Below are 22614 nucleotides of genomic sequence, written 5' to 3' on the forward strand. Positions count from 1 at the left end.
TTATCGTGTGGTCAGATATTCAAAATACCATCGGTATTTGAACGCAACAATCCTCAGGCCGTGATTGGTACTTTCAATCAGTTAAACAAACTTTACACTTTTCATACAACTTGTGCAACATAAAGACCCACGACCATCATTCAGACCTCAGTTTGTCTCCCGTACTTGGCATTTCCTTGTTTTGTTCTGAGCTTGACTTTGGTTTTTAATCTGTGTTTGGTTACGTTTAAACACATCAATCACCTGGTTAAATTCAGCACCTGGGTAACTGTAAGTCTGCAATAAAGTTAAAGTAAATTAAGTAATAAAGCAATTGTATACTTTCTTTTTGTTTGTTTGTATCTTTTGTTTACTTTTTATTTGGCTTTCTTACCACACCTTGCTTTCAGACTTAAGGTTGGTAGATAAGCAAAGTTACACCGATCAATCAGTTGGTGTGTACTAGGAAGTTTAAACCGAGGGTTGACGTTTAGCCAACACATATATGAGATGTCGGGCTCATATTTGAAGGTAACATCACGTTTTCACACTTCCCTGAGTTCAGATCAGTAGGTTTCGCAGAAGGTGTTGGGTATCATGCTGACCAGCTTGTTTGAAATCTCTCCACAACCAGCTCTTTGGTCTGGAGAACAGTCCCAGCACAGAGCCAGCGCTCTCTATCAGCTTCAGAGAGTCACTGGCTCTGATGCTGCTGCCCCAGCACATGACTGCAAAAATCAAAGGTGGAGTCTCTCTATGCCTGTGCCCACAGATATCTGCCTCTTATTTTGTACACAGAAAAATGTTGCAGTGTACATATTTAAAAGCCCAGTATCCACTGGTAAAACTTGTTTTGACCAGCCAGAGATAAAACCTTGATATACTAAATGTTCCACTGCTGACTGTATTCTGGGTGTAACTATATTCCTCCCATCATTCCTTCAAAAGTCTTCTTTTTATTAGACGGCATAATCTTATTTTGTTAGCGAATGATAAAGTCCTATAAACATTAAAAAAAAAAGGCTCAGTTTAGCTTTTTTTGTCATTTAATATGATATAGGAATACTTAAATGTTTTGTTGCAGTATTTACAATTTTTAATGAATAAATAAACCACCTTATTTTAATTGCAAACTAAAAGCCTTTGGTCATTTTGCTAAATTCTCCTTTAATTCCTCACACTAATCAGGACTTCCAGTATCTCTCTATCAGCCTCATAAGTGTGTGTGAATAATGCAGCCAGACATAACCACAGGCATGAATACACACGATGATGTAACACAACCCCCCCCACATACCTGAGAGTAATAAATGTACTCTATAAAAAAGAAAGAAAAGAAGAGTTGCACCCAAAGGCAGATACTTTTAACCATATAAAGCCTGATATTTCAAATAATACATAGAAAATCATTTTTTTTATTTTCTAGTGTTTATTACGTATTGAAGTTTGAATTACTCCCAGATTTGTTTATATATATATATATATATATATATATGTATATGTATATGTGCGTGTGCGTGTGTGTGTGTGTAAGAGGCCAGTCATCACCTGTGATCCCAGTAGGTGTCCTTGTTTCTAGGGCGCTGATGTGCTGTGGCACCAGCATTTAGCAGTCCCCATCTGCAGGCTCTCGCTTGCCCTGAGTAATAGGCCACTGTGACAGCTGTGTTTGTTTGTGTTTGTGTTTGTGTTTGTGGATGGAACTAACAAAGAACAGAGAGGCACATAGACACACTAAGAATAAATCTACGCAAAGGCAGAAAAAGGAACATATGTTGAAAGATGCTATACAACATTCTACAATTTTTGCAAATATGATAAAAAGAAAAAAGGCAAAAAAAAGTATATTACGTGTGTCTTCAGGTTACATGGCTGATTTTAAATGGGTCTAGTTGTGCTGCAGTGGGTCATCTTTTTTTTTTTTTAACTAAAGGGTGAAAACTGTCACTTTTGCGATAGGAACACAAAAAACAAACAAACTGTAAAGTGAGTGAAATTAAATACGTAGAAAAAGATATGGCAGCATCAGAGTATACCAGAGTAGTATCACCAGATTTGGCCACGGAAGTCCACTGTGGGGTCTGTTCCAGTGCAGATTTCACTTTCAGGACGCCTTCACCGTTGCATCTGAAAGTAAGATGATGAAAAAATTATCTGTCCTACTGTCCTGCAACAGCTGCACAAAATAGGACCTTCACTGAGGAACAATCAGCAGAGACACTTTCCTTTGTCTTCACTAAAACGTGTAGCATCCAAAGCTTGCAAATGAATAATGGGCCTGTTGGAAACATCTTGGACATGTTGGAATTTCTTCTGTGGTCACAATGAGCCGAGGTCTGAAGTGGAAAAATGGAGCAGCTTTTCCAACTTTTACACACATGTATCAATAGATAATGCAGCCAGTTGCAGTGGGAACATTTTACTGCTAGAGAATATTAAATGAAATACTAGAATATTTTAGATTAAAGCATCACATCATTTGTTAAAGAAAAAAATGCAATGAAAGGAGGTTGATTTGATTCACAGCAGGATGGAGCCATTTAAATCCATAATACACAACAGTTGAAAGACCTAAATGTGAGAGTCTCCCTGGATGTGCCTCTGAGCAGTGCATGCAAAACAATCCAAAAATCTCACACAAAAGGCTTTTTTCAGGAGAAATTGGTTAAAAAATAGGCAATAAAACCCAAGAAAAGCAATTAGTTAGATAAAAAAAATCACTTGAAACTCTGAACCTTGTCAAATGGTGACCACACTTTAGCTAGATTTAAATGGTTAATTAATTGTTTCAGTTGCATAATTTTGTTCCTCTTTGAAATCAGGTCATCGTTAATCATTTACATATTCAAAAATGTTAACCAACATATACATTATTATTGACCAAGCCCCAAATGCTGAGTTTAGGGGAAGTTATGCTGAACAGGCCCTGCTGCAGACATTTGGCAGTCATTCAAAGACAGAGTCATAAATCATAAAAGAGAAGAATTTGACATTCATGAAAATCTAGCAAAATAGCTCATCCACTCATTTACATAATCACACCAAAGTTGTGCTCTAAATACTTCAAAGGACACCTCGCAGAACTGCTAGGTCCAGGTCTAAATGTAATCTAACAATGAGAAGATTTTTTAATGAAAAGTGAGTTAACAAACGTCTAAGTCTTAATTGTCCCAGATTTTTTTTGAAAATACAGTTTTACAGAATGCACTTTCTTGTTTTTATTGTGCTGATAAAATAACAGGCCCCTGGGTAATAACAGAGTATCTTAATCCTCTATCTGTACTGGAATAGATTTTTTCTTTTAATCCCTTTCTTCTTTTTTGACAGCTCTGATTGCACAGGGACAGGAGATATCAGCGCTCTTAGATAATCTACTAAACAAACGCTGTCAGGACGGCCACATTCCAGCAAATTCCTTCATTTGTGAAGTATTATTTCCCAGGTGTTCATCATAATAGGATTGTTAACAGTGTTACTCATACAGTACGGCCCGGGAGTCCATTTTTTTCTCACGACGAGGGACTCAGCTGTGCGTACACTACCCTTAGAGTCATGTAATTTTAAGTGTTATTGGCAGTCAAACATATCGAGGGTATTCCTCTTGAGGCCCAGAATTAAGTTAAGCAGACGTGCTGTTAAGTGAAAGCAAATTTCTGCATGGGTGATTGGCTGCATTAATACAATGACTGCTGAAATCAGAAGCAGTTGAAATGTAAATACAGGGTCCAGAAAGGATTGTTTCAAAAGGACGGAGAAGGAAACGCTTGTTCAGAAGCAGGGATCTAATCTAAGATGAGCCTTTAGAACCTTGTCTCACGTCAAACTTTGCGTTCAACAGACTCAATGTTTAAATAAGTGTTTGCTTGTGTCACGTTCCACTTCCAGATTATTACCTTCTCCGGAGGCCACGTGTACACCAACGAGCCCGCGGGCAGCGAAGCCAGCCGTCTGTCCTTTGCTGGGGAGTACCTGGGCGGAGATGCCTCCCTGCTGATCAGTGACCTGCTGCTGACCGACTCTGGGGAATACTACTGTAAAGTCAAGGTTGGGGGGAAGTACCAATGGAGCCAGGTCAACCTCATCGTCCTGGGTGAGTATTTTCAGACACATACAGTATGCAAAGACACACGTAGACTCAAGTAGCACAAACACACTCGCACACACAGGGGCCACGCACATGCAGTCAGGTCACGAAGAACGCCATCAGCACATGGAAAACAACACGAGCAAGAAATCCGTTGCACACATCGACATGGAGACTTAATGACGAGATCATTAGCTTGGCACATTTCCTCCGTCATGCTGACTGATCTAATGATTCAATTTGATTCAGACTGTGTGATTTGATTTTGCCCGTGCTGTTTGGGTTCCTTTGGATTGGCTTGTTGATGAGGTGAGACCAGAAACATGCAGGAAGAGCAAAGAACCAAGCGATGAAGTTTGGGACCGAGTCACATCCACAAACATCCACAAGTTCACTTCTAACATATTTTTGCGTAATGAGAAGGTAGATAACAGGTCTTTTTTGTTGGGTTGACGTACAGCGTGTAATCCTATTGTTGAGAACAACCTTTTGAAAAAATGAGTCATGATCAATTTAAGTAAAAATAAGCTGCTCGGAAATACAATATTTTTTTTCTGGTCAGATTTAGAACAGCCTGCTTTGTTTTGTCCTCATAAGCCCCAGCAAAGTCATTGTTCATTTCATCCTGGTCTTTTTCATTCGTCTGTTTTTCCCCATTTGACCAATACAACAGATGGCTATAAATGGCTCAGCTTTACAACTTGCTCATGCTAATACAGTATGTGTCGCTGCGTGCATATCAAAAATAGCTTCACAGCTTTGAAGGACAGACAGCGAAAGAGGAGCGGCTGCACCACAAGAGCCAGGAACAAAGTCCAGCGGGAGGAGCGAGATCGTTCTCAATGTCAGAAAAGCAGGCGATTTATTAAAACATCATGGGAGATTAGTTCAACCAGCAGTTATTGGTTTTCTAATGGAACACTCTGTTAATCCTCTCGCTCTCACTCTCCTCTCACTTCCATAAAGACATGCCGGGGAGTTGGAGCCGCGATTTTTACAAATTGCCTTCAGCTTTGCGGTGACACTTTTGATTTTTAGAGGGACGAACATTTGCATTTTTCCCCCGTTCCCCACGCAAAGATAAAAGCTTGGCAGCCGGGCTGGTAGCTGGCTTGGCATGAGACGGCGAATGCGAGTGGATGCATTTGAGCGTGTGCCAGTGTTTGTGTATGCCTCCAGTGGTTGTGGATGTTGCATTATGCCTGAGCTTGCACGTTCGTCGCTGGGTGTCTTCCTGTTTTGGTAACAGGATGTGTGAATTTGCCTATGCAGACTCCTGTCTTAGGTGTGTATATTCTACATAGTGTTTTGTGGTTTGAGTATACTGATCTCATGCACTCAAACCACTTGTACTGCGTCTGAGCCTTATTGACCCTGACAGAGCTGAGAGATGGGTAAATGTGGCTTCGGCGCTCCTCTTATTATATTTCTCACTGAGTTTGTGAGGAGAAGACGCGCTGACATTCCCACAACAAGCCTCTATGTCAGGCCTACTCACATTATCCACAAAAGCAGCAGCAATGAACACACACATACACACAAAACATAATTCAACACTGCAAACATAACAGTGGTACAAAAATACAAAGCTGATATATAAATATAGTTCGCCACTCATCTAAAAATATGCTGCTTGGGATGGAAAAAAGTGTGTGCTGGTTTCTATTTATAGCGTATCAGTTCCTCTCAGCAAGTATCTAAGCAGAGCAGCTGTGCAGAACTCAGAGAGCTCCAGCCTCGCCGTGCTGCGCCTGCAGCTGTGACCGACTACGAACAAAACCTGGACCTGTGGAGAACCTGTTACCGCCAGCGTAGCCTGCTTTTGGTTCACATCGATTCTGTCACCGTGGGAATTTCTGTTGGTGTAACCGGTTCTAAGAAATACCTGCAACAGAAAGCTAGAATGAACCCTTCTATTAGAAATTATTTTCAATCCATAACTACGTTATGGATGTTTATAGTGCATGTAAAACATGCCATCAATAAGCCATGCAGGCGTTTGTTGTCTATTTTATGTATTTACTCTTCAGTGACTGTTGTTTTGAATTCTGATGAGATATTTGTTTTCTTTACATTTTTGAATAGCTAATACAGACGTAAAACTTTTTATCGAAGAAGAAAATACATAGCATGTTATGTAACCCAGGCCTCCAGGACCCACGTGTTTACAAAAAGTGCACGTAGTCAGAAAATCAGCACATATAGTAAGATGGCAATATGATTGAATTTGTGCCTTTTCTCAGTTCTTCATGGTCAAATACAGCCCTCATGCATTCTTTAATTTTGTGATTATGCAGATATGTTAGAAAATGGTCAACATTAACGTCATGCATCCTTTGCATACACAACATTTGCTCGTCCAAGTGTTTGCATTTGGACAAATTAGTTGGTGTGCATCCCTTAAATAAAGAAAAACCCGGTGGTCAGTGAAATAACTTAAAACTGATCAAAGTGATGATAAATAGTAATTTACTGAAAATGTGTTGACGAAAATCTAATTTTTTTTTTTAAATTAGCTCAATAGAATTATTTTAAAAAAAACAGACCATTAAAACTGGCCTTGATAGGTTGCAGTCGGTTCCCCTAGAAAAGATGTAAAATAATTTGAGCATAATGACATTTTAAACTAAAGTGTGTCCGGTAATTAACATCATGAGTGTCTTTAATGTTGCTGTTAGTCCATCTGTGTATTTAAAGGGTGAAACGTCATCCCTCTGCTGTTTGGTATCATGGTGTTCAACACACTGAATAAGAAGAGAATGGCCTGAGGAGATGAAAAAGAAAGTTATTGACAAACATGTTAAAGGTAAAGGCTAGTAGACCGTCTCCAAGCAGCTCCATGGTCCTGTGACTACAGCTGAAAATGTATTCAGAGGTTTAGAGACCGCAGGACTGGAGTCAAGCCTCCCTGGACGTGGCTGCAGTAGAAAAACTGATGAGAAACTTAAAAGAAGGATAGTACGAATGGCAACCAAAGAACCCAGAACATCTTCAAAAGAGATTCAAGGTGAAAGCCAAGGTGATCTGGCAACAGTGTCTGATCACATCATCTGTCACCTTGTGAGCCTAAGTGGACCACAAAGGACTCCACCGCTGAAAGCAAATCATAGAAAAGGCAGACTGGAACTTGTATTCATGCATATTGACAAACCACGAAGCTTCTGGGAGAATTTCCTTTTGACAGATGAGACAAAACTGGAGATGTTTTCATCAGTTCACAGATGTGAAACATGGAGGAGGTTACAATGAAATCTCAAGACTATAAACACATTCTGGAGCCAACTGTTGCTGCCCAGAGTCAGAAAGCTTGGTCTCAGTTGCAGGTCATGTGTCCTCCAACGGGATAATGACCCAAAAATCACAAGTAAAAACAGCCAAGAATGGATGAGAACAAAATATTAGACTATTCTGAAGTGTCCATCTCAGTCCTGATCTAAATCCAATTGAACATCTGCGGAAAGAGCTGAATGCAGTCTAGAGATGGAACTCGTCTAACCTGAGGCAGCTGGAGCAGTTTGCTCATGAGGAGTGGAGCAGGATACCTGTCCACAGGTGGAGAGGTCTCACTGACCGCTACAAAAGTCACCTGATTCCAGCGATGGCCTCAAAAGCCTGTGCAACAAAATACTAAGTTGAGGGTGCCAATGTACTTCCACCAGCTATGTTAGCTTTCCAGATGAACCAGACTTTTGGGGTGATTTGTGCTTGGGGATGTTTAAGATCACATAGTTTGAGTTCACCCTAAAACAACCTGTGCGTCCTGAGGGCCTTTACTGGGAGACACTGCTGTATTCCATCTTCCAAGAAATAGTAAGGAAGGGTTGATTTGATTAACTGTGAATGATTCGTGTTAGCTTAAGTACTTCTTTTTACAACAGGAATAACAGTTCAAACTTATTCCCTACTCTCCAGAGAGAGCACAGCTGCAATAGCTCATTCATTGTCAGTGAAACAACCACAGAAATCTGCTATGACTGAAAAAGCAATCTTTTGATAACTGATTGTCAGCCCACTGTTATTTAATTTAAATTAAACCTGCAAAACTGTCATTATTTTATTATACTACATATATTATATGAATGTATATTATTACTGTTCCAGTTTGACAAATAATAACTTTTCCTGCTCGGTGCACATTTAAACCCAGCTGTTTCTGATCATCTTACGGTCTCACAGTCAAGCCCTCCAAGCCGAAGTGCTGGATGGATGGCAAGCTCCTGGAGGGCAGTGATGTCAAGCTCAGCTGTAAATCCAGCGATGGTTCGGACCCCATTAGCTACAAGTGGGAGCGAGTCCTGGACAAAGGCAAGAGTCTGGGAAAGCTGCCAAACCTGGCGCTGATAGGTAAGAAAAGTAATTGATACCAGAGTGCTGATTCAGCATTCAAGCCCTCAGCAGAGAAAACCTATGAAGATTAATTTCTATACTGGTGATCTGCATATATATATATATATATATATATATATATATATATATATATATATATATATATATATATATATATATATATATATATATATATATATATATGTCTACTGTATATATTTTCCACCTCCTCCCAAATACACTTTCACACATTTTCAAACACTGACACCTAAATATCTCAAGCATTGTCCAACCGATAAGACTTTCCTGCTTCATTTGAGAAATTAAAAGCAACAAAAAACTTTGCTGGGTTCAGTTTGATCCACTGATGTCGTTAATATGTTTGGACAAGTGTGGGTTTTTTCACATCCGCACGGTTAGACTCTGCCCACAAGGCGTGTTTTTAATTCCAAGAAATCCAAGCAAAGACAGCCTTATGGTTTCTAGTTTTATTTTGTGTGGATGGCTAATACAAGCACACTGACTCCGGCTGACACTGGGATCTAATTAATTTGGATTGTCCATCTCGTTCAAGTGATTTTTTCTCGCATGCATGAAGACAGAGGGAGAACATTTGAGATTTGAGCGTAACGTGGAGAGAATCAACTGCTATATGCTGCAAAAACCCAGAGGCCCACTTAACTCACTCTCACACCATGTATATTCTGGCACGTCTCTTGGATCATAATTAAGCATATCTCCCTCTAAACAGTAGAATAGTAACAGACAGTTTATAGGAGAGGTTCCAACGGTAGGTGTGCTCCTCTGTTGTGTATCTGCAAACTGGCAGAAGTGTGATAACCTCCCTGTCTCTGGCTTCCCTCCAGTGGTTAACTTGTATCCATGAGCCGCGCGTAGACAAAAACCTTCAAATTAACGACATCCACCAAACAACACCTGTTCAGACTAATTAGTTTTTACTACTCAAAGCTTCAGCAGCCATTATTTATGGGTCTTGAGAAAGGTAATATCATATGGTAGTCAGTGGTCGGAGCGACTTAATCCCCCACGAGGCGGAGGAGCTCTGTCAATCTGTGTCTTTTAGTCCACCTGGGTGCGATTGGCTTCATCCTAAAGCAAACGCCATATCAATGCCTTTATTTGTCTATCCGTCATGTTTCTGTCTCTTCTTTCTTTATTGTTTTAGTGTGCTTCAGGGTTTTTTTCTGTCATGGCACAAACAGTCTTTCTTAAAAAAAATCTGTGATTTGTTTTGTTTTTTTTCTTTTTCTTTTTCTCTCTACTCACCAGATCTGAAAAATCCAGAGATTGTCACCCTGAGGAATCTCACCATGGACAGCACAGGCGTCTACAGGTGCACAGCGAGCAATGACGTGGGAGAGGAAAACTGCACCATTGAGGTCACAATGCAGCGTGAGTTCATTTTAGGGCTGGGCGATATATCGAGATTTTAATATATATCGATATATTTTCAAACGCGATATGGTACGAGACAATATCGTTTATATCGATTTAAAAAAAAAAAAATTATGATTTTGATATAGCTTATTTTGTGACAAATTGACTTGAATGTTTTATTTGAGATTTGCACAAATGTTTTGTTATTTGCACAACTGTCAACCTCAGTGGAAAAGTCTGCCTGTTACTGTCTACATTGTATTAATTGCACAGTGTATTTTAATTTAATTGTTATGCAGGAAAGGGATATTTGTTTTATTTTATTCAAGAAGCATTTTTATTCTATATATGCAGGCAGTTTATTTTAATTCATTTGTTTTATACATTTTGATATTGTGCAGACCTCTGTTAATAAAGGAACCTGTGTGACATTTGGCACGAGGCTTTGTATTAAAACTGACTGTTTTTTTAAGGGTTTGCCTCAGAAAAAAATGAAGCTAACAGAGATGCTAACAGAGATGCTAACAGAGATGCTATGCTATAATGCTTTGGGAGAAACCCCAATTAAGGCACAGAAAAAATATCGATATATATCGAGTATCGTCATTCAGCTAGAAAATATCGAGATATGACTTTTGGTCCATATCGCCCAGCCCTAGTTCATTTATTTTTTTATTTATTTATCTTAGGGGTTGGGGGTGTCATGACCCATTGAATAGCATTGAATTCACACCAAACTGCCACGCAGATTAATGGTCATTGTTTCAAACTGCAGCTGAAATTGCATTTGCATCTATCTGCATTCATCCTCTCCGTTCTCAATCCAGTGCTTCAACACTGCCCTGCAGTAAACTTAAAATGGTGGCTTACTTGTAACAACCCCTGCTCCAAAGGCCATGTTTCACTGTCAGACTAATACATTCCCAGAGTGTCACAGGACAGACGGATCTGACAGACCTAGCGTATCAGCAGAAAGTGTCCTTCAGCGCCGGTGTTAAATTGAATAAAGAGGGGCTCAGAGCCAGGAGTGGGTTGCCTCTCTGGTAAATGGGCATAAAATATAAGTATTTAGGAGTGTAAGACTAAGAGTGGAAACTACTCATTTGATTTCACCAGAGACAGCGACTAAAACTATCTCTCATCAGTTCTTTCTTTCTCCTCCGCAGATGTGAGGGATGTGGGGATGGTGGCGGGCGCAGTAGTGGGAATATCCCTCGGTGTTCTCATTGTCATATTAATCATCTGGCTCGTCTTCCGGAAGAAAGAGAAAAAGAAGTACGAGGAGGAGGAGACCCCAAATGAGATCAGGTTTAATGATAATCTACTTCTCTTTTTTCTTCTTCTTCTTCTATCAACTGTATCACCAATTTTCACAACTCAGAGTGCATGGGACTTGAGGTGTGTGTGTTTTAGTGTGTTCATGTGTTTCTAGCACGAGTCTATTCTTCATTTGATCTTTGTAACTCTTTGAGGAAGTTGCCTTGCAGTGTTTAATTTGAGATAAGCTCAAACATTTGTTCTCCTATCATAATCACTTGCTGTTAGAAGCTTGACTCCTGTTTGATGATTTACTAATTTACACCAAGGTGGCATAATGCAGAAATAATACATCAGACGCTAGGTTTAGATACGAGCTATATCCATATATCAGTTACCTACCGTACTAGATATTTGGAGTTATTTTGTGTGTGATTGATCCCGGAAAGCAAAAGAAAAGCTTTAAACAGTACAACATGATACAAATATAGCCCTCACAAGGTCGGCCACCTGGGGTTTCTCTCCTTGAGGATGGTTTCAAACTGCTTGATAATCCAATTTTATAACTTTGTTGTGTTTGTATATATTTAATTACATTTTGTGGGAAATTTCCAGCACTTTTAAACCTCTATTTCTCCTCCATCGGTGCTATAACCAGGCAACCTGAGCTATCTGTGGGATCAACGTTCTGCGTGATTTATGCTTCTATGTCAAGCCAATGACATATCTCTGCTGTAGCTGTGAACCCTAGGCTAGATCAAAACCTCTCCCGTCCACCTTCCCAGAAATCGTAACTACGCATTGCGCTGACACCAATGTGATGGTCTTCTTAGTAGCCTTGCATTTCGTTTCACGTGTTTCCCGCTACTGCTGCTTCTTTGTTGTTTTCAAGATAGATGGTATAAAATGTTTGCTGTAATGTCAGTAATAGTTATTGTTGGTCACCATTTATCAGTTCAAACTCTCATAAGATGTCCTTGGTTTTGCTCCATTGCTTTTTGTCTGAGTTATACACAGGAAGTCAATAAAAGGGAGCTCAGCACTGCTAGGTACAATGCTGCAGAGAAGAAGCCACACCACCACCTAGCATTTAGTGGCGTCACCGCCAATGGGGGTTCTGTATGTAGGCCACCTGCATTGTTGTTGTGTAGAAGCATAAATCACTCTTTAAAGTGCTTGTTTCTTGCCACTGACAAGTTCAAACTCAAACTTGACCAAAACAAAACACACAATTCAACAACCTAGCACAGCTATTTGACCTGCTTTATTTGGACCATGTTGTCATCTTTGTAGCAAACTTGTCCGCCCCTTCAGTCACTGGTATATGCTCATCACACCATGTCCTTCAGTACACCCCGGGTTTCCCACAATCAGACGCTAACTTCTCCAAAACTTAAAAGTTGCAATGATAATTACCTCATGGATCATCATCAGGACAAAAGCAGAATATGGGGGATCAAAGGGTACACCTTAAGTCTAATATACCTCCAGAGAGGGTTTGAAAGGAAAACATTTGCAGCAAAGAGTGCAGGCAGTGAAGCTCTGGAATCTCTGGATGTGTGTAACTGTACGGTTTGACTAAATGAATGTCTTTGTTACACTGCAAGAATAAATAAAACAGACCAAGTAGCCAGCTCAACCTGGAAATCTGCTGACATGAAACATGTTTTTCTCATTTGCTTCTCTCTCCAACATGAAACCACGACACCAAACATGCCATTAATGCTTTCCCTTTTCACTGTACTTGTAAACACACGTATTTGTGAAGGAACGTGTTAGTTAATAAGCAATCCTACAGACGTCCTGCACAGAAATAATGCAGTAAGAAGTCAAAATGGCCATGTAAGGTGCTTATTTTTTTGTGTTTAGCCCTATTTGTCTCTCAAAGGCAAGCACATGCATTCTTTTCTTTTTTCATGACCAGGGGTTGGGGGTGGGGGAGACTACATTTCAGCTGTTTTGCCAGTTGTTGCCAGTTATGGCCCTCTTACTGAGCGTCAGGGCAATTCTAGATATTTTTTCATCCTTTATAATGAATTTAATCTTAAAGCCAAGAAAATAGGGAGTGGTTTTAAAATAAAAGGCATTATTTTAATATTAATAAACAAATACATACATTAGGAAAAAGAAATCACACACAACACAAGATCCAATGCTACAGCCAGAGTGCTGAGGTCACCCGTGCGTTAACCTTCGCATTTCCCCAACAAAATACTTAAGCCCTGCTGAAACCCCATTATTATAGTTTTATTGATGTCAATGCAAACATATGCAGTTCTTGAATTAAAATCCATTCTTTTTTAATAAGATGCATGCATGCATCGACCGGATGTCATTCAGGTGCACTTCTTCTGTGCTCTTTTGAAAAGTCATAAGGAATAGAAAAGAAAAAACTAAGGCAAAAGTTATAGAGAAAAAAAAAATACATTTTGTAATATGTTCTCAGCAAAAACCTTTAGCTCAACAGTTGTCTCTGGGGAACTACTGTTTTCAGCATATTTCATTATTGCATGCAAATGTGTCTCTAACTCAGACGGTGGGGGGTATCTCATGAATTACATGAGGCTCCGACATAATGTGAGTCCCCCATGTCTAAGGCCCTACCATAGTATAGGGGAGTGACACTCGGCTCTGCTGTATTGCATATCATCATGCTGTGTTCCTGGGGGTCCTCATCTCTTTTTTCAAGATGTAAGTTGGATATGAAATAACTCTGTTTATTTGCTTTTCTGTCCAACCACAGGGAGGATGCCGAGGCTCCCAAGGCCAAGCTGGTAAAGCCAAACTCCCTGTCCTCATCCCGCTCCGGCAGCTCGCGCTCCGGCGCCTCCTCCACCCAGTCCATGGTGCACAACAGCGCCCAGCGCGGCCACCGTCCCCGTCCTCCTGCCATAGCAGCTCTCAAGGAAAACGGACAACCACCGGGTTTCCCCCAGTCCCCTACAAGTTACACCACAGTGGGGCACCCCAAGACCTCCGAGCCCCCTACGACTCCCAAATTCAACTCAAGGAACATGTCTGGGCCCACACCCCCGACCCTCATGGTCCCCGCCCAGACCAAGGCCTTTCAGACTGTGTAGGACTGAAAGCCGACCCTTTCTGGCAGCCATGCGAGACTCCCGGCCCTGCCCAAGTCCCCAGACCCCCCCGCCCCCAAAGACTGAAACTCTTCCCTAAACAAAGAAATGCAACTAGTTAAAATGATATAATAAAAAGAATCAATACTATAAGTCCAAAAGTACTTTTAATGAATGAATACTTAAAAAGGGAAAATAAGACATGCTTGTCTCCTACTGAAATACATAAAACAACAAAACGAAAGAAACAGCAGAGGCCTGAGATGCATCATTGTTTGTGTCTCTTGGCAGAAGGCAGAATTTATTTTCTGAGCTCTTTCTTTTGGCTTTGAGAGGCACAGAGAAGCACCGTGTGCATCGAGGTGGAAGACGCCCCCTAGTAGAGCTTTTATTTATTTATCAAATCAAAGGGTTAGGCAAGCAGCAGAGAGGAAGACTGGGAAAAGAAAAAACAGTTAGGCAAACTCGATGGAGTCATACTTCTGTTTTAACCATCGGTTTTCCAAGATGAATACAAGCATGTCGTAAAATGCGGGGGGGGGAATAAGTTCAAGCGTGCGACTGCGACTTATATATTTATATGTTCCATTTTTAATTAGAGGTCTGGGGTGTGGGGTGATTCTCTGATTCATCTCCCTCTGCACCTCCGACTGGCTGCTTCCAGCACTTGCTCTGAAACCACAAACCACTTTGCCTCCCGTGGGCAGGGGGTGACTGTGCCCATCCGTGTGGACAGACATAGTGCGCGGCATGTGCATCATCTGCCTCAGTGCTCTCGGCCTTTTGTGTTCTCATAAGGAAGCCACGAGAAACCACAGCGGTCCTGAGGCTGACTCAGCTGGCTCGCAAAGAGTTCATCTGCTTTACCAATCAGCAGGGGGGAACTTCAGGTACAAGGATGTAGCATTGACAGCGAAGTCAAATCAGTTCCGCTGTTACCTTCCTGCCACGTCCCGTCCACATCTGTAGACATCCTTTTTCTGGTACCAAATATCTTCCCTTAAAAATTATCTAGTATTTATTAGGCATATAGCGATACTTTAACTATAGGTGTAAGCATTTATTAGACCAGCTGGACTTTCCTCTCGTTTGCCTCTGTTCTCCTGCGACTCTTTTCCCTGTGTAGGTTGTAAAAGGGTGACAGAATCATCCGATATTAAGAAGTGCCACCAATCCAAAGGTTGGATTATTATTGTTGCTTTTAATAACACTTGAGTTTCCCCAGTCCATTTCTGAACTGAAGCCAAAATCTGTCACCATGAATGTGAGAAGTACAAAAGTGGTGGATTACATTATTTTCATCTCCTTTTAATGTACTGAATCAAGCTAAGGCACAAAGAATTGACCGTGACATTCAATTTTACAACACTATGTCTGAATGAGCAGAACAAGGAGTGTTATTCTAGAGTACTCAGTGTCTCGGGTGTGTATGGTATCATTGTCAATACTCTCCTTGGATGCATTTGACCCCCGATTGCTGTCTCGCCAAATCATTTGCTTGGTTAATAGTCCAGCCATGTTGTCAGCCAGTTCCCCTTTTGTCAAATCCTCGGACAGACCCAGTGCAGTTTGATTGAAAGTAGCTGAAAAAAAGGGCAAGTAGCCTATCTAGTGTGCCTTTGCAACCCCTCCTCCCTGTGATGCTTTCTTTCTTTGTCCTTAGCTTCAGCACACCAGTGGTTTCTGTTCAGGTGCAGCTTTGAGGGTCAACAGCGGGGAAATACTCAGAGGCAAAGCTTCATAAACTTGCCCTAGTAATAAGAGATTTAGCCTAGCGATGACCAAGCAGAGTGAATGGTGAGTAAGCAATCCCAAGCCATGGGACAATGTACTGTACATTCTGTAATCAGTCTTGTTTTATATTGTACATACAGATAGATATATGCACATGATGTCATTTAATTTAATAATAAGGGTATGTGAGGGGAGATTTCCCCTTGCAAACAAAAGTCTAGTGAGAAACCCAGGCTGAACTTAAACCATATGTTTTCTTTTGCACAAATGCTGTGTTCCAGCTGACATGCCAATTCCAATGTCACTTTCACGTGATATAAAAACTTAATGTGATCTACAGTATTAATGAAGAGAAAGAAAAAGATGACTTGTCTGAGCCAAGCAAAGTGGCAGATTTTTAGTGCCCTTTGGAGAACTTGTTAATGTCAAGCAATATCTTCAAAGCTGCACTGTGTTCCAGGAAAACACACTCATTTTTATGGTAAATACTGTAAATGCATTATGAATACTTTTGACAAACCCTAGCTAAAATTTAGATTTTTGTACAATTTACAGACGAGTGACAAATTGAAGGAAGAAACAGAGCTCTTGGCGGTACTATTTAGTTCTGCGGCTACTGTTAAAGATTAAAACTGTACTGTATATATACATATATATATATATATATATATATACATATATATATATATATATATATATATATATATATATATATATATATATATATATATATATATATATATATATATATATATATATATATATATATATATATATAATACATAGTCAAATACATGAAGGAGGTCAGCTTTTCCAACTTTTTTTTTTTTTTTTAATTCGTCCCTCAACTGTAGTTGAGAATAAAATGTTTTGTTTTTATAATCCAACTATATTTACTCTCAGGACACATTTTCCAACTGTCATCAACAGTTGCAAATCATCAAAATAGCACGTTCAACACTTTCATTTTGCAGCTTGTAAACAACGCTGCCCTTCTTCTCTTTGGATATTGGCTTTGGGCTTCGGTTTTATATCCCTTATAAATCTGCAGCAGCTGTCTCAAAAGCACATGTGGTTTGATTTCACACATGGGATTTCGCACGTGACTCAACTGTAAGGAAAATTTTGAAAAAAAGAAAATGAAAACAGAAAAAAAAGCCTTTTATATGTAACTATGAAGACAGCAGTTCATATTTGACCAGGCGGGCTACTGTGTGTGTCGGGGAGCAGCGTTTGTGTGTGTGTGCTTGCATGCATACATGCTTGTGAATGTCTGTGAATGCTTATGCGTGGGTGTGTGCATGTAAATTCAGTATAAGCCCTTGGGCCACACCCACACATTCTGAAGTTAGCCATTCACCGAGTGAGAGGCATCCAGTCAAGCAAAGTAACCTCTACCTAAATTTATACTGTATGACTGCAGACTGGCAGTGTTAGTTTTAGCTTTTTCTGAGTTTTCTATGCCTATTGTAGTTGGCTCCACAGGCAGCAGTCATGTTTTTGCTTGTGGGGGCGGCGTCTTGAGACAAAGAACGTCCATAATTCATAACTATCGTTAGCTCTGGAGGCCACTTGTGCACTTTCTCCCTGCTCTCGCTGGGAGAGAATATACTTGGCCCTGGGTGTACTCAAGGCATCTCGAGGCACATGCACAATACAAACAGGTAAAAGTTGTATATACATACACATCAACAGGTGCACAGACTACATTCAGGTAGACACAAGAACTTCGGTGTGTGCCTCACGTACACACAAAATTGCACATGCACACATACCTCATGAATGCTCACTCCGTTTGGAAACAAACAAAAAGCCCAAATGGCACTCCTTGTTATTTTCTGCTCCTTCAAAATCAATTTGGTGTATCGAATGTCTGGAGGTATTTCAGCTTACTGATGGAACCAGGACGCTAAATGCAGCACTTATTAAGGCACTATAAACTGCATCACCCGGAGGGAATCTGCACACATAAACAGACACATAAATACAGGCTACACCGACAAAACACACACACACTTGCATGCAGACACGCTTTCCGACAGACACTACTGTTCATCTCAACAATCTGGATGGCATATACCCGGAGACTTCTTCCATGGGAATCAGGAAGAACGGCACGTGGATTCAAGATACGAGAGGACTGGTACTGTGTCAGACCCGTGGGCTCTTGCCATTTCAATTCCCTCCAACACAATGGAAAGTAGCAGTGGAGGTGTAGGACTGGATGCAAGTCTTCCAGCTGATAAATTCCTCCAAGCTTTTTGATTTGCTTTCAAGCGTCTGCAAGTCTCAGGTGGCAGATTCCCCAGTTTATGAGCCCTCTAGTCGCATCTCGCTTTGTGGAGCCGACAAACTCTGGCTTTTTCCAACAAATGAATTTTCAGGCGCTTTTGTCAGTTCAGTGTGTGGAGGCATAACGTCTTAACACGCCTCAGAGTGTCAGCAGCACATTTGATATCATCCTTTAAATCGCTATCTGTGAGCAATATGTATTGTCTTGTTGCCAACACTGAACGGTTCAGTAAAATCATGAATGGCTATCCTGCGTTACATGATAGGAGAATGAATCTCATGTAGCCACAGTGTTTTATGTTTTTTATGTTTTTTTTTTGTTTTTTTTTTTGTTTTTCGTCTGATTAAAGCTGTTGAGCAGGGCAGTTTGTTGTTTGGCCTTGTTTGTCAGTATAAGAGAATGTGATGCATTATTCCTTTGAGGAGTGACGATGTATGGGACTTGATTTAACCTCAAGACGGTAGAGAGAGTAAAGAAAGAGAGCAAAGGTACCTGCATGTCATAGAAGATTGAGCAGATGAACGGGAATGCTTTGCTTTGATGTAACATAACTGTACTCGGCTAAAAAAATAAAAAATAATAAAAAAAAAAACAACCATAATGTAGAATTGTAAATATATCCACACCAAAATTTTATGATGCTTTATTTTTGACTTTTTTTCAGATTTTCATCCATGTACTTTGCACTTTGTTGTGTGCTATGCTCATTACCGGCCTGCGTGGAACCTGTGGCTAGCTGTTTCTCTTTACCGCAATGTTTCGCTGTCGAGAGGAGACAGGCTCAGCATGGCTTTACTAAAGGGAAATGTAACACACTTGTTTACTTTACTCTCATCCGTTTTTCTGACCTGGCTTCTCTTTGGTTTTGTAAAACAATAGAAGACTTTCTTTTTTTTTTTGTTTTACGTTTGTTCGTTTGATGAAAACAATCCATGTAAATATCACAAGTAAAAAAATGTATATTTTTACGACCTCTGAGTTATTACTCTTTCATTTGCAAATAAAATATTCAATGACAACTTAACTGGTCCCATGACATTTTCATTTCAGTGATGAGTCAGGAAAACAATGTTTGGTATATATATATTTTTTCCAACTAATGTTCACTAGTGACTTCTTTATTCTCTAGTCCCAAGTCGTTTTTTTGATGACGCGCTTTGGGGAAGCATCATACAGTAGTTAAAGCATATGGGCATACTATAAGCTCTTGTTGTCGTGTTTACCGTAAGGTACTTCATGAATGTTCACGGGTTGTTCATTGTGGGTGATTTGATTTTAAACACTTGCTGAAAACCATCAAATGGCCTGCCCATGTGTTGCAGAAATCAAACAAAAGTAAACATTAATATTATCAGTGCGTCATTTCAAGAGCAACTCAAAAGGTTTGAAGTGCTAATGTATGCAAACTTCAAAGAGAGAGAGAGTTCAGGGATGCAGCTGTGTATTTAAGCACAGAAACACTGTCATGAGAGTGTAGCAATGCTTAAAGGAGTCACGTACTATTTTTTTCAATAAAAATCACATTTTAATAAAAATTATTATATATTGGGAAGAAATTACAGTTATGACATTTTTCCAGATTCATAATGCTCAAGCAAACATGCTACCCTGCTAGCACTGTTCTTCATACTGTACCACTTAACATGTCAGAAGATGAGAGGACAAAGAAACAGCACTGCGCAGAGCACAGATCTTCTTCTCGAGTCTATGATTCCAATCTCTTGTCAAAACTGTCACACAGATAATTTAACAGCACCTTCAGCAATGGTTGAAGCTCTCGGCTCAGAAATCCCTGCAGTTTGGACAGATCCCCACCCTCTTACTGAATGCACTTCCGAAGACCTGGACCCAAAGGCTTTATGTAAAAGACGGATCCCACCTGAGAAATGAAGTCCGTATGGAAACGTGTCCTAATTCTAAGTCTGTATAATCATCAGAAGGCAACTCCTGTGGCTGCAAAAGAAAAGAGGTGTGTGGGGAATGTTTGTATTATTTTCATTTTCTATAAAAGTTTTTTATTCACCTAACCTGGTTTGGAAACTCAGTGAATATTTCTACCAGGGGTTTATGGTCCTGGTCCAGCGGTGTTGCATGTTTTTTCCCCTCATAAAAGGCCATTTTCCCACAGTGAAAGGAGACAAAGGTCAGATCAAATCATCCTTTTTTTAAATTCTTTTGTCAGCTGAAGTTTGCTTGATTTTACAAGCGTGTACAATAGCTTTTAGTTAACTACTTCATATCTGTCGATGCTGGACTGTTCTGTGGAAAATTCTGTATGTACAGTATATTAATGTGGAAAACTTATCTTCTCTTCACATCATTGACAAGACTTTTCTATGTTTACTTCGCTTCATGTCAAGTGAGGTTCTGGCATCAAAAGTGTTTCCTTACTGACTCCGCACTGCAGAGAAAACTGTGCAGAGAAAACTAAATATACCGTAAGGTGTAGACTTTGTTTCAGTCACCTAAGGAATCCTTGCCAAAATGCATTTTTAAATCCGTGTTTGTGTTGTAACATTTTTATTTTAAAAGGGCCAGCCTTGAGCCATTTTTTGCTCATGTGAGTCTCCTAATCACTAAAGCCACTTTGTATTAAATAGTTCATGAGGATCATTTTGTCTTGACATAAATACTCAATATGGCAGAATACGTTTTGGGGCTAGGTTGTGTTTTGATAAACAGACTACAGTCTAGTGAGTGGGTGTAGTTTTCTTGTCTCTCTAAGACCCACTGCTGACTCATCACTCCTGGTTTCAAGAGAGCACGATGGCAGCAGCCAGAATGCTGAACTCGAGGCTTAAAAAGCTTAAGACAGCAAAACAATATGACAAAGCTTCTGCAGCTTTCTGTTACTTTGCTTACAGCAACACCACTGAGTTTTTTTTTTATTTTCATGTTAAAATATCAGTTTCAATTGCATCCTTTTGTACACATATTGCTTCCTATTCAGGGTCATGGGGGTCTACTGGAGCCCATCCCCGCTTTCTTTCAGCCAAAGGAAGTAAACATCCTGGTGCATCACAGGTCTATATTTGGACAAACAACCACACATTGATCTATAAATCTCAGATGAGCCTGGCATACATGGAGAACATGTAAACTCCAAAGGCCCTGAAGGATTTGAACCACGAACTGTTTCGCTACGAGTCAATCATATTACCCCCAGAGTCCAGAGGGACGTGGCTGCACTTTGCAGAAAGCAGAGTTCCAATGACCTCGACTTTGGAAACCATGAAGCTTCTAGCCAATGAAGCACCTTTTCCAGATAATTAACCAAAACCACTTGTGAGGCCAGATGGTTCCGGTCTGCAGAGTCTGCAGCCAGGTACTCTTTCCTTAGCCTGCAGAAGCTGGGGTGCTTGGTAGCTCGCTTGGTTGAACAACCGCCTTATGTAGTTTTTAGCTCAGATGGGTTCCCTAGGAGGTGCAGAGGTAAACTGTACAACACCGTATCTTGTTCAGCTGCTCTCTTGTTTCCACATTTTCTTAAAGTGGACCTATTATGAAAAACACGTTTTTTCTTGCTTTAACATATATAAAGTGGTCTCCCCTCAGCCTGCCAACTCAGAGAAGGAGGAAAGCAACCGAATTCTGCAGTGTCTGTACAGCCCGCCCAGATGAGCCATCCAGTGTGATGTGGCTTCTACAAGCCGTTCAGATTCTGCGCCCTTTCGTAACGTAACCAAAATGCAAACCACGACCACAACTATAACACCGTGTCCTAACTGCATGCGAGCGTCCGACCATCGCGTCGCACCGCGTGACATCGGACGGTCTCTGTCCATCTCCCTCCAGCGAGCTGCCACTTTATTGAGGTTTTTCTAGTGAAATGAGGAGGTATCATAGAGATAACTTCTCATTTCAACTAACTGGATCAGCCGTTCCTCATCCGTGACTGTTTCCTACAGCGCTTTCAACCAGCTTTCAACGCGAGGGACAGGAAGAAAATAGAAGCAGGGTGTCCGACAAATAATCAGCTCAAAACGGCGCGCAGCATCGCGCTTTGCAGCGCTGCTTCGCTCGCAGCCAGTTAGGACAGTCCAATAGAAAATAAGGCAATGGAATTGATTTTGTTGCTGACGCTCACTCGCATCACATGCAGTTAGGACACGGTAACTCCGCCGGCCGAAGCCTCCGCCATTTTTTCGTAGCGGTGTCTGCAAAATCCCTCATAGATAATGAGGTTAGAGAATGAGATGATAAAGACATGGTTTAGAGGCTAAATTTCTAATTTATTTAGCAAAAACAAACAATCAAAAGCTTGTTTGTAAGACATTCAAGGCCTGTTTAAAATAGGTATTAGATGCCATAATAGGTCCCCTTTAAGTCTCTTAAAGCAGCACAACGTAACTTTTCCACCTTAATATCATATTTCCAGAGTCATTGTGATGGTACATCAACTTCCAACAGGTTTAATGACACCTCTGTCATGGTCTGGGGGGGTCTGTATCACCTTCACTGGCACT

The 22614-nt window shown here is 40.5% G+C and overlaps 1 protein-coding gene across 1 annotated transcript in view; it reads left to right on the forward strand.

Annotated features, from left to right (window-relative positions):
* The window catches only part of clmpb (CXADR like membrane protein b), an 80987-nt gene extending 64500 nt beyond the window's left edge, over nt 1–16487 (forward strand). Inside the window, exons 3-7 of the mRNA XM_061719056.1 lie at nt 3865–4069; nt 8240–8407; nt 9680–9802; nt 10954–11095; nt 13788–16487. Of these exons, the coding sequence (XP_061575040.1) occupies nt 3865–4069; nt 8240–8407; nt 9680–9802; nt 10954–11095; nt 13788–14124 (975 nt within the window). The 3' untranslated portion in view covers nt 14125–16487. The remainder of the gene's footprint in view (nt 1–3864; nt 4070–8239; nt 8408–9679; nt 9803–10953; nt 11096–13787) is intronic.
* The last annotated feature ends 6127 nt before the right edge of the window (nt 16488–22614 follow it).

The sequence above is a fragment of the Cololabis saira genome, chromosome 4, assembly GCF_033807715.1.
Source record: "Cololabis saira isolate AMF1-May2022 chromosome 4, fColSai1.1, whole genome shotgun sequence".
Lineage (NCBI taxonomy): Eukaryota > Metazoa > Chordata > Actinopteri > Beloniformes > Belonidae > Cololabis > Cololabis saira.